Source organism: Eriocheir sinensis, unplaced genomic scaffold (genome assembly GCF_024679095.1).
Source record: "Eriocheir sinensis breed Jianghai 21 unplaced genomic scaffold, ASM2467909v1 Scaffold628, whole genome shotgun sequence".
Lineage (NCBI taxonomy): Eukaryota > Metazoa > Arthropoda > Malacostraca > Decapoda > Varunidae > Eriocheir > Eriocheir sinensis.
The window spans coordinates 97,501-110,000 of NW_026111974.1; the positions used below are offsets into that span (position 1 = coordinate 97,501).

At 46.8% G+C, this 12,500-nt stretch overlaps 1 protein-coding gene and 1 long non-coding RNA gene across 2 annotated transcripts in view; one reads left to right on the plus strand and one right to left on the minus strand.

Annotated features, from left to right (window-relative positions):
* Nucleotides 1-9,819, plus strand: part of LOC126993537 (anoctamin-10-like) — a 37,030-nt gene extending 27,211 nt beyond the window's left edge. Inside the window, exons 11-14 of the mRNA XM_050852678.1 lie at nt 3,854-4,036; nt 5,060-5,251; nt 5,757-6,005; nt 7,997-9,819. Coding sequence (XP_050708635.1) covers nt 3,854-4,036; nt 5,060-5,251; nt 5,757-6,005; nt 7,997-8,152 — 780 coding nt within the window. The 3' untranslated portion in view covers nt 8,153-9,819. The remainder of the gene's footprint in view (nt 1-3,853; nt 4,037-5,059; nt 5,252-5,756; nt 6,006-7,996) is intronic.
* LOC126993539 (uncharacterized) lies at nt 9,448-10,871 on the minus strand. Its single transcript, XR_007747894.1, has 2 exons — nt 10,499-10,871; nt 9,448-10,375 (listed from the first exon to the last, which is right to left on the minus strand). It is a non-coding gene; the product is annotated as an uncharacterized LOC126993539 (long non-coding RNA).
* Nucleotides 10,872-12,500: the final 1,629 nt, after the last annotated feature.

Genomic DNA, 12,500 nt, shown 5'->3' on the forward strand with positions numbered 1-12,500 from the left:
GGTGGGTCCTGATGGTCGGCCCAGCCCGTTCTGGCGCAGACGAGTGTTTATAGTGGCGCCATCTTGCATCGGCTCATGCTGCCCTCCCGGAGCTCATCTTTAATCCTGGAATCTAGTGTCCGGGTTGATGGGTGGTCTTCTGGACAGCATGTGGGTAGTTTTAAGCCACTCGGCGGCGGCTGAAAACTCCCAGCTTGGTGGCACCGGGCGGGGATTGAACTCGCGTCCTCCTGCTGACAGCAAGACGGCCGTCTTGCTATCTGTTCAGCCACCGCCCACCCTGTTTCCTGCATTTCCATGTTTCCTCCTCCTCCTCCTTCTCCTCCTTTTCCTCTGCTCCTTTTTCTCCTCTTTGTTCTCCTTCATTTACATCTTATTCTTTTCTTCTTTCTTTTGTAATCCTCCTCCTCCTCCTCCTCCTCCTCCTCCTCCTACGCCTCAATCTCCTCATCCTTCACACACACACACACACACACACACACACACACACACACAATGAGGTTTCGTGTTGCAATTGACGCGCGTGTGTGTGTGTGTGTGTGTGTGTGTGTGTGTGTGTGTGTGTGTGTGTGAGACAGACAAGCTATGAATAATAAATAAATAAAACTGATAAAAGAAAGAAGATAAAGAGAAAAATAGAAGAATAAATAAATAAAAGATACACGCATAAATATCTTGTCTTGACATACCGACCATTCATCTTGTCAAGGAAAAAGAGAAGAAAAACAGAAAAAGAATTAGAAAAAGAGTAAAAAGAAGAATAGGAGGAGGAGGAGGAGGAAGAGGAGGAGGAGGAGGAGGAGGAAGAGGAGGAGGAGGAGCCTATTATCTTTTGGAGGAAACTTTAGCTTTTATTCCTACATGGAGGAATGGAGAGAGCGAGAGCGAGAGAGATGAGAGAGAGAGAAGGTGTAATTATTATCTCTCTCTCTCTCTCTCTCTCTCTCTCTCTCTCTCTCTCTCTCTCTCTCTCTCTCTCTCTCTCTCTCTCTCTCTCTCTCTCTCTCTCTCTCTCTCTCTCTCTCTCTCTCTCTCATCAGAACAGAGGAATCTTTCATGAATATAAATAAGGCAGACACACACACACACACACACACACACACACACACACACACACACACACACACACACACACACACACACACACACACACACACACACACACACACACACACACACACACACACACACACACACACACACACACACACACACACACACACACACACACACACACACACACACACACACACACACACACACACACACACACACACACACACACACACACACACACACACACACACACACACACACACACACACAAAAACACACACACACACACACACACACACACACACACACACACACACACACACACACACACACACACACACACACACACACACACACACACACACACACACACACACACACACACACATTCACACTTGACGGTATAATTTTTAGATTTGTCAGAAAGATTATAAACTTCAAAAATTTCAAGGTGAGGAGGAGGAGGTATAAATTATAGTTTTTTTCTCTTTACGGTATAAAAAGCTCTCTCAGTGGTCTCTCTCTCTCTCTCTCTCTCTCTCTCTCTCTCTCTCTCTCTCTCTCTCTCTCTCTCTCTCTCTCTCTCTCTCTCTCTCTCTCTCTCTCTCTCTCTCTGACCTTTCTCCCACTGACCTAGAGAGAGAGAGAATATGCTCCTCCCTCCTCCTCCTCCACCTCCTCCACCTCCTCCTCCTCCTCCTCCTCCTCCTCACCATAAAAAAAAAGTGATTGTTTCGAGGTAAAAAAAAAAATCGATAATCTTGTCTGTCGAAGGTTTTGGGTTCTTTCTTTCCTCCTTCTTTTAATTGTCTCCTTCTTTCTCTTCTTTCTTTCTTTCTTTTGTTTATTTTTTTTTATATCTTCATGTCTGTCTGTGTGTGTTTCATTTTCTCATTTTCTTTTTTTGTTTTGCTTTATTTTCTCCTTTTGCCTTCTTTCTTTCTTTGTTTCTTTCTTTTTCTTTGTTTCTTTGTTTATTTCTTCATGTCTGTCTTTGTGTTTCTTTTTCTCATTTTCTTTTCTTTCTTTTCTTTTTCCTTTTTCTTTGTCTATTCTTTCCTATTTTCTTTATTCCTTTTTCTTTCTTTCCTTCCTTCTTTCTTTTCCTGTATATCTTTGTTTCTCTGTCTTTCCTTCTCTTTATCCTTCTTTCTTCTCCTCCTTCTCTTATTCTTTCCTTCCTTCTCTCCTTCTTTCTTTCTTGCTTAATTTCCTTTTTTCCTTTCTTCTTTTCTTCGTTCTTTCTTGCTTAATTCCCTTTTTCCTTCTTTGCTAACTTTTTTCCTTCCTTCCTTCCTTCATTTTTATCAATTTTCTTTCTTCTTTCTTTCCTTCTTTTATCTTTCCTTCCTTCCTTCCACTCTTTGCACTTTCCTTTTTCCTTCCTTTTCTTTATTTGCTCTGTTTTTATCTCCTTTCCTCTCTCTATCTTTCTCTCCATTCTTCTCTCTCTATATATAGCCATTCTCTCTCTCTCTCTCTCTCTCTCTCTCTCTCTCTCTCTCTCTCTCTCTCTCTCTCTCTCTCTCTCTCTCTCTCTCTCTCTCTCAGTTATCTCCATTTTTCTCAATATCTCTCGCTTCTTCTTTTTCTGTCTCTCTCCCTCTTCGTTTCTTCTCCCTTCCTTCCTCTTCTTCTGCCCTTCTTCTCTCCTCTTCTTCTTCTTCTCTCCGCCTTTCCTTCATCGTCTTTTCCTGCCTCGTAATTCTTTGTCAATTAGTTTTTTTGTTTCTTTGAGTTTTTCCTCTTCCTCTCTTCTTTTTCTTTTTTTGTTTTTGTTTTTTTCTGTGGTTGATGTTTTTTTCTTCTTCGTCTTCTTTTTCTTCTTTTTTTTTCTCCTTATTCCTCTTCCTTCTCTTCCTCCTCCTCTTCTTCTCTTTCTTTCTTTTCTTTTTTTTTTCTTTTTTCTGTGGTTGATGTTTTTCTTCTTCGTCTTCTTTTTCTTCTTTTTTTTTTCTCCTTCTTATTCCTCTTCCTTCTCTTCCTCCTCCTCTTCTTCTCTTTCTTACTTTTTTTCTGTGGTAGACGTTTTTTTTTTTTTTCTTCTTCGTCTTCTTTTTCTCCTTATTCCTTTACTTTCTCTTCCTCCTCCTCCTCCTCTTCGTTAGCTTCGTTTGCTGGATATAACATTCACCATCACCACCACCATCACCACCATCATCACCACCACCATCACCACCATCACCACCACCACCACCATCACCACCATCATCATCATCATCATCATCATCATCATCATCATCATCATCACCACCACCATCACCACCATCACCACCACCATCACCACCATCATCACCACCACCATCATCATTATCACCACCATCACCACCACCACCATCACCACCACCACCATCATCATCATCACCACCATCACCACCGCCACCATCACCACCATCATCATCATCATCATCATCATCATCATCACCACCACCATCATCACCACACCACCTTTTCAACACCACAACCTCCACTAAACACTCATTACTTCATCACTCACCACCATCATCAACCACCACCACTACCACCTTCATCACCACCATCACCACCACCAATAACAACAACTCCACTGAACATACCATCACTGACAACCACTTTCATCACCACCACCACCACCACTTTCATCACCATCATTTACATTCATCACCACCACCATCACCACTACCACCCCCATCATCACCACCACCCCCATCACCACCACCCCCACCATCACCCCCATCACCACCACTACCACCACCACCACTTTCATCATCACCACCCCCACCCCCACTCACCACCACCACCACCTCCACCCCCCCAGTTCGCCGCGGAGGTCTTGGCCCAGCTTCGCCGCCACCCATGGACGTCGCCGCTGTTCGAGGAGCCCGTCAAACTGGTCCACGGCCTTGGCCCCGAGGACGACCCTATCACCGTGCTGGCCCTCGACCCCAAGGACCCGCGTATCACCCAGGCCAAGGAGGAGGCTGACCTTGACCCATATCAGGTGAGGGAGTGACCTTGAGTGTGACCTTGAACTGACCGAGTAGAATAAACAAACACCTGTGACCTTGGTTCTTGTGAGGGAGGGTCTTCATTCTTCAGGGTCAAGAAAGAGGCTGACCTTGACCCATACCAGGTGAGGAGGACCTTCAGACTCATGCCAGGTGACGGAATGACCTTGAAACTGATCGGGAGTATAGAGAGTGCTTGGCCTTGATTCATGCCAGGGAAGGTCTCACGTAACTGGCTGCTCTTTCGGCCACCTCTTCGGATTCTTTACAGCAGCAGCGAGTAGCGGGCTTTTTTTTATTGTTGTTTCCTTTATTTGTGTGCCCTTGTGCTGTCTCCTTTGCTGTTAAAAAAAAAGGGAAGGGAAGGCGGTGGCCGAGTGGTCAGCGTGCGGGCGGCCCTTGGTTCGAGTCCCACCGATACACGCTGGCAATTTTCAACTATCGCCGAGAGGCTGAAGACCACCCACGTGCTGCCCAGACCTTCAATCAGCTCAACTTCAGCGACTTCGGTCAGGAGGAGCACCGGGGACGGCAAGGGCCAGACAAGAATGATTCGTGACGGCAGCCACTGTAAATAAAATCCGCCAGCGCCACTAACGGGCTGGGCCGTCCAAGAGACCCCTCATTAAAGCCTACCGGCGCTGTAGGCAACACCTAAATAAAAAGTATGACCTTGAGCCTTTTTTTCACGCTCGTCGTTCTTGATGGTGCATGACGGTGGAACCCAGTCCGTTAGGGGCGCAGGCAGTTATTTTATAGTGGCAATATCTTGTTTGATTCGTGCTGATCCTCGGGACTCCACCTGAGTTTATCTAGAGTCTGGGTTGATAGGCGGTCTGCAGTGGGCTTGCGTAGGCCATTCGGCGAAGCTACAAGTTGACGGGCGGGACTCGAACCTGGATTCTACAGGACGATGCTCCCTCACGCTGACCACTCAACCACCGCCTTCCCAACCTGGTTTCTTCTCCCCTTCTTACCTTCCTCTCACTCTCTCTCTCTCTCTCTCCCCCCCCCAGGACTGCTACGAGGACTACCTGGAGATGTTCCTGCAGTTCGGGTACGTGTTCCTGTTCTCCTCCGTGTACCCCATGGCGGCCTTCTGGGCGGTGCTCAACAACATCCTGGAGCTGAAGACCGACGCCTTCAAGCTGTGCCGCGTGTTCCGCCGGCCCAGGGTCAAGAAGGTGGCCTCCATCGGGGTCTGGCAGGTGAGGGGCAAGGGTGAAGGGAACATAAGAACATAAGAACGCAGGAGTCTGCAAGAGGCCGGTAGGCCTGTACGAGGCAGCTCCTTGAAATGTCACTCTGTTCTTCGGGGTTATTTTACCTGTTTATTTCATCACTCACCACCATCATCACCCACCTTTCATCACCACCACCATTCACCTTCATCACCACCATCACCACCAATAACAACAACTCCACTGAACACCATTTACCATCACTGCCAACCACTATCACCACCCCCACCCCCTCTCCCCCCTCCCCCCCCACCCCCCCCAGTTCGCCGCGTACTTTACTTACTTACTCTCACACCCCCACCCCCACTCCCCACCCCCTCACCCCCAGTTCGCCGCGTACTTGTTGCCTCTCCCCCCCCCCCCCCTTCTCCCCCCGTTCGCCGCGGAGGTCCTGGCCCAGCTTTTTGGCTAGTAGTGGTTTCTTGGAGGCACAGTATAACATTGCTACTTTTTTACTACTACCCGACTCCAGGGCGCCTTCGAGTTGCTGGGGGCCATGGCTGTAATGACGAACTGCGCCCTGCTCTGCCTGTCCCCCCGCGTGCGCCCCCTGGCCCCCAGCGCTTCCCCCGTGGAATGGGTGCTTCTCTTCGTCCTCTTGGAGCACCTCATCCTGGCCGCCAAGATGTGCCTCATGTGGGTGGTGCCGAACCAGCCGGCGTGGGTGCGTCAGGCCCTGGAGAAGGTGTCCTATCAAGCGAAACTGGCCCTGCGGAATGAGGTAAGGGGGTGATGAGGGGTGTGTTTGAGGGGTGAAGGGGGGTTGGATGAGTGGGGAAAGAAAAGTGGAGAGAGGGGACGTGTGTGTGTGTGTGGGGGGGGGTAGGGGGTGGTAAGCTACGGTAAAATGGAGTGAGAAAGGGAAGAGTGGAGATATAGGGTGTGTTTGGGATGGGAAAGGAAAGGTATGTGGGAAGGGTGAGGGAGAGGGAAAGGGAGGATGTGTGGGAGAAAGGGAGGGTGAGAAAGGAAAGTGGGACAGGGAAGGGATAGGGAGAAAGAGTGTGTGGGTGAGAAAGGGGAGGATATGTAGGAAGGGGAAGGGAGAGGGAAAGGGAGGATGTGTGGGAGAAAGGGAGGTGAGAAAGGAAAGGGAGAAAAGGGAGGGACATGTAGGGAGTGGAAAAAGGGGAGGATTGAAGGGAAATGAAGGTAAAGAATGAAATGAAAAGAAGGAAAGTTAGAGAAAGGGGAGAGAGAGAATGGAGGAATGGACGAATGGAGTGGAGAGAGAATGAGAAAGTGGAAGAAGGGAGAGAAATGGAGACAAAGGGAAGGTAAAGAATGAAATGAAAAGAAGAAAAGTTAGAGAAAAGGAAGAGAGAGAGAATGGAGGAATAGACGAATGAGGGGAATAGAGAGAGAATGAGAAAAGAGGAAGAAGGGAAAGAAATGGAGACAAAGGGAAGAATGAAATAAAATGAAGGAAAAGAAAGAAGAATGAAAGAATGAAGGAATAAAGGAAATGGAGAGAAAATGAAAAGAAAATGAGAAAATGAAAGAAAGAAGAATAAAACACAAAAACACAAAGTAATTAACGAAGGAAAGGAAAGGAAAGGAAAAAAAAGATGAAGGTTGTGAAATGATATTATAACGTCAGAAAATTCGTAGATAAATAAAAGGAAAAAAAAAAGAAAAATAGATTGAGGAGAATGGATGAAGGAAAAAATATTGGCTTTCGAAATTATATAAGGAAAAATAGATTAGGTTATTGTATTATTCGCTTGTAGTAGTTGTAGTAATAGTAGTAGTAGTAGTAGTAGTAGTAGTAGTAGTAATGGTAGTATAAGTATTAGTTTTGCTCTCTCTCTCTCTCTCTCTCTCTCTCTCTCTCTCTCTCTCTCTCTCTCTCTCTCTCTCTCTCTCTCTCTCTCTCTCTCTCTCTCTCTCTCTCTCTCTCTCTCTCTCTCTCTCTCTCTCTCTCTCTCTCTCTCTTTTATCTCTAATTATTTGCTGATAAATTAGGTCATAAATTTTTTGTTGTTGATGTTATTCTTGTCTAATTGTATATTTATTTTTTCCCTCTCCCTCTCTTCTTTCCTCCAATCTCTCCATTTTCCTCCTTCCTCCCTTCTCCCTCCTCCTGTTTTCCTCCATGTTTTCCTCCTCCCCCTTCCTCCCATTTTGTCTCCTTTCCTCCTTCCCTTCACCTCATTCTCATTCTCTCTCTCTCTCTCTCTCTCTCTCTCTCTCTCTCTCTCTCTCTCTCTCTCTCTCTCTCTCTCTCTCTCTCTCTCTCTCTCTCTCTCTCTCTCTCTCTCTCTCTCTCTCTCTTCTCTTTATCTTCTCTCCATCTCCCTTCCTTTACTCCCTTTTCCTCCATCCCTTTATTCCTCTTTCCTCTCCTCTCCTCCACACATCCACATCGCCTTCCACATCCTCGTTCCCTTTTCCACCCTGCCATAACCACCTCTTCCACCCCTCCTCACCCCCCACACATCCGTCCCCCACTACCCCCTTCTCCCCCCCCATTTCATCCACCTATTTCCCTCCCTATCTCGCCCCTCCATACTCCACAATCCCCTCCCCCTTCTCCCCCCCCATTTCATCCACCCATTTCCTTCCCCATATCGCCCCTCCACAATCCACTATCCCCTTCCCCGTTCCCCCACACATCCGCCACCCACAACCCCCTATTACCACACCCATTTCATCCACCCATTTCCTTCCCCATCCCACCTTCCACAATCCCCTCCTCGTTGTCCGCCCCAGCGTGGCAAGAAGACCCGTCGACACCTCTCCCGCCGCTTCCGGAGTGTCCACGGCGTGCCCCGCTCCGGCTCGCGCTCCCGCGGCACCACGCCCGTGGCCCAGAACGGCGGCCTCCGGCACCGCACGCCGCCCAGGGGGGACTACCGGGACTACTAGCCACGCCCGACGCACATGCACTGCCCAACTAGCCCAAAGTGTCCCTCGATTAGCCCAAGTAGCGGTCAGATAACCCAAAGTGTCACCAGATTAGCCCCCACACTGTCCAAACGCTGCCCACATAACCGCCCTAAAGTGTCCCCCAATTAGCCCAAGTAGCGGTCAGATAGCCCAAAGTGTCCCTCAATTAGCCCAAGTAGCGGTCAGATAACCCAAAGTGTCACCAGATTAGCCCCCACACACTTAAAACGCCGCCCACATAACCGCCCTAAAGTGTCCCTCAACCAGTCCAACAAGTGTTCAGATAGTTCAAAGCAACGTTGCCAGGTCGTCGTACTCCGCCTCTTTTGTTTGCCGATTTCCGACCCAAAAACTGCTTTCATCACCCAAACAACTGCCTTCATATATGGTTCTCGTTTAAATGGTTACTTATTGGTGCTTCTTGGCAACAGTTGGTGGCCAAAAACCGGTAAATACGCGGCTCTTGAGTACGATAACCTGGCAACGGTGGTTCAAAGTATCCCTCAACCAGCCTGATTATCGTCGAGGTAGTTCAAAATGTCACTTACCCAGGCCAGGCAGCATCTGGATAGCCTGCAATGTCCCTGAACCAGCCCAGTTAGCGGTCATATAACCCAAACTGTCCCTGAACCAGCCTAAACTGCCCTTCATCCAGTCCAACAAGGCGATACACGTAGGTCTGCAGGGTTTGCTAGACCATGAAAAGGGTGCCGAGGGACTGCAATTAGACCCCATACTAGCTTCTCCCTTTTTGACTTTCCACCAGTCCCTCCTCGCTGAGTGTCTTCCCATCACGGGTTACAAGGATATTCTAGTCAATTTCTAGTCATGTTTGAGTCACGTTCTAGTCATGTTCGGGTCATGTGTATGTATATCTTCGACCTCCTCCTCTGCTTCTTCCTCCTCTCCCACTTCCTTCTCCTCCTGCAAAGAGAAATGTGTCCTCCCCAAACTAGGGTTATAAGAATCGAAGCTATTCCCTAATCGAAGGTATTCCCCAAACGAAGATATTTCCCAAACGAAGATCTTACCCAAACAACGGTATTCCCCAAGTTCAGGTATTCCCCAGATAACGGTATCCATCAAGTAAAGGATTTCCCCAAGTAAAAGGATTTCCTGATCTTAGATATTCCCCAGTGGAAGGTATTCTCCAATCTAAGATGTTCCCCACACTAAGATCTTCCCCAATCGAAGGTCACAATCATCTAAGATCTTTCCCAATCTAAGGTCACAAGTATCAAAGGTCATCCCCAAACAACGGTCACAAGAAACTAATCTAAGGTCACAATGATCTAAGAGCTACCCCAACTAAGACCTTACCATACTAAGATCCTCCCCAGTCGAAGGTCACAAGAATCTAAGGTCTTCCGAAGCTAAAGTCAGGAATCTAAGGTGTTCCCAGTCTACGGTCACAATGATGTTTCCCACTATGGCCACAAGATTGTAAGGTCTGTCCCTAACTAGTGTCTAAGGGTGATGTCCTCCTCCACTAGGGACAAAGGTGTAACATATCCCAGGTCCTCCTCTACTAGGGACAAAGGTGTAACATATCCCAGGTCCTCCTCCACTAGGGACAAAGGTGTAACATATCCCAGGTCTAAGCTCTAAGGGTGTACCGTCTTCCGCAGACTAAACTCTAAATATATTCTAGTCATATATCTAACCTTAATACTCGACCCTACGAAGTCATGTGTCCGTGTGATATCTGCCCAGACTTGCGGATTTCTGCCCATACCACAAGCTCTTCCTCCCTACGAGATGTCAGTCACTACCAACTCAAAAACCAACCCCAGCTTCTGAAGTTTCTCGCCCTCGTTGAATTCCACACACTTCACTTCCCGTTACCCTTTTCCTGACCATATTAAGGCCATACTATTATTAATTGGGTGTATTCATTAATTCATAGAAGCGGTTCATGGAAGGCTCATAGGGAACGGCGTCCGGTTGGCTGATATTGCTGGAACTGATCTCAAGGGAATGGCCGAGGAAGAGAGAGCCTGTGATATGGGCGTAAGGGAATGGCCTAGGAAGGGAGAGCCTGTGATATGGGCGTAAGGGAATGGCCGAGGAAGAGAGAGCCTGTGATATCGGCGTAAGGGAATGGCCTAGGAAGGGAGAACTTGTGATATGGGCGTAAGGGAATGGTCTAGGAAAGGAGAACTTGTGATATGGGCGTAAAGGAATGGCCTAGGAAGGGAGAGCCTGTGATATCGGCGTAAGGGAATGGTCAAGGAAGGGAGAGCTTGTGATATGGGCGTAAGGGAATGGCCGAGGAAGAGAGAGCCTGTGATATCGGCGTAAGGGAATGGCCAACGACGGGAGAACTTGCAATGTGGGGATAAGGGAGCTTGTGATATGGGCGCAAGGGAATGGCTTAGGAAAGGAGAGCTTGTGATATGAGCATAAGGACATAACTTACAGCCTGTTTATCTAGTCAATTGTTAATGCTCTTTCCTCCTCTTGTCCCAGGTAACCCCAATTATGATCTGTTAAAGTATTCATGTATTTTCCACCTTCGTTTGTCCTCCTTGCCTTCCTTGACTCTTGTTACTTTGGACCCGAATTCTCAGACGCTTTTGACTTGCACATTAACTCTTACCATGAGTGCTTCTTCACGTTCATGGGGCAGAAGCCTTGTCACACTATCACCAGGCTCATAACTCTTCTCATGGAAACACACACATCCACCTCAAATCTTTTTGTTGCCCTTGAGCCGTCTCCTTTGTTGTATATAAAAAAAAAAAAAAAAAAGGGGGCCTTTTTTTTTTTCTCTCTCTAACAAACGAGACGACTCAAAGGCAACAAAAAGAGTGTAGAAGATAAAAAAAAAAAAGCCCGCTACTCACCGCTCCCACAACAGACTATAGTAAAGAGTGGCCGAAAGACAGGTCAATTTCGGGTCTTATTAACCTGGTACCAGCGACGGGCCAGATTTTTGCCATGGTATAAACCCCAAAAATAGAGGATACATAAACCGATCACAAATGCGTTGATATATAATATGAAATGGTTTGTGTGAGAGATGATTTTTTCTCATTTTTCTCGCTTAGAGGGACCTTTAAGAAACATGATCCCCGCAGCTACCGGGTTAAACTAAGGGTGAGTGAGCCCGAAACGTGTGAGAATGTGGGTCCTTAGTCATTCGTCATTTCAGGAGAATCGAACCCTGGTCTCTGGTTACCTAAAACCTAATAAATATTCTCCCCTCACCCCCTTTTCCTTTCTTACCTTCCTCTCCCCCTCCCCTCTTGATAGGTTAATAAGGCTTTGGTATTGAGGTATTCCCCACCTGCCCCCCCCACCTCCGCCCCCCCTTTACCTAGGCCGAATATATCTGAATACTATCTTTTGGAAGCTCATTTGACGTCCCCCCCCCAAAGAAAAAAACTTGTCCCCTTCACATGCAGTTCTTTGATATTACACTTCTTCCTCCTCCTCCTCCTCCTCCTCCTCCTCCTCCTCCTCCTCTAAAAGGTTAACTCTTATTGGTGGAAGGGAAAGGTTTTTTTTTTTTGCTAATAAGAGTGTAATACGTTAGTCTGGCTTCTTCGCTACCAGTCATTAGAGAACATAGGTTGTGATCTGGTGTGTGTGTGTGTGTGTTTGTGTGTGTGTGTGTGTGTGTGTGTGTGTGTGTGTGTGTGTTACGTTGATGTCTGTCTGCTTTGAATTCTGCTTCTTATACTACTACTACTACTACTACTACTACTACTACTACTACTACCACCACCACCATCATCGCCACCACTGCCATCACCAGCTTCAAATTAAAAACAGGGAAAACATTTAGAGAGGAATTTGTTGTGTGTGAAGGGAAAAACGATGTAATTTAAGATAACATTTTTGCCTCAGTATTTTCCTTTCTTTCTTTATCTATCTATCTATCTATCTATCTATCTGTTTCTATCTATATCTTTCTTAGTTTGCAAATATACTTTTTATTGATTTTTTTTTTTGTGTGTGTGTGTGTGTGTTTGTAAATGTGTGTGTGTGTGTGTGTGTGTGTGTGTGTGTGTGTGTGTGTGTGTTTACTTCAATATTTAGGAACGAAAAGGTATAAATAATTACATTGTTTGTTTGTTTGTTTGTTTGTCTTGTTTTCTCGGCTTATGTAAGTGTTATAGAATGCGAGCAGTGCTTCTCTCTCTCTCTCTCTCTCTCTCTCTCTCTCTCTCTCTCTCTCTCTCTCTCTCTCTCTCTCTCTCTCTCTCTCTCTCTCTCTCTCTCTCTCTCTCTCTCTCTCTCTCTCTCTCTCTCTCTCTCTCTCTCTTTCCTTTGTTAATTTACGAAGAAAAGAATATTAGAAGACAGGGAAAGCTGAATTAGA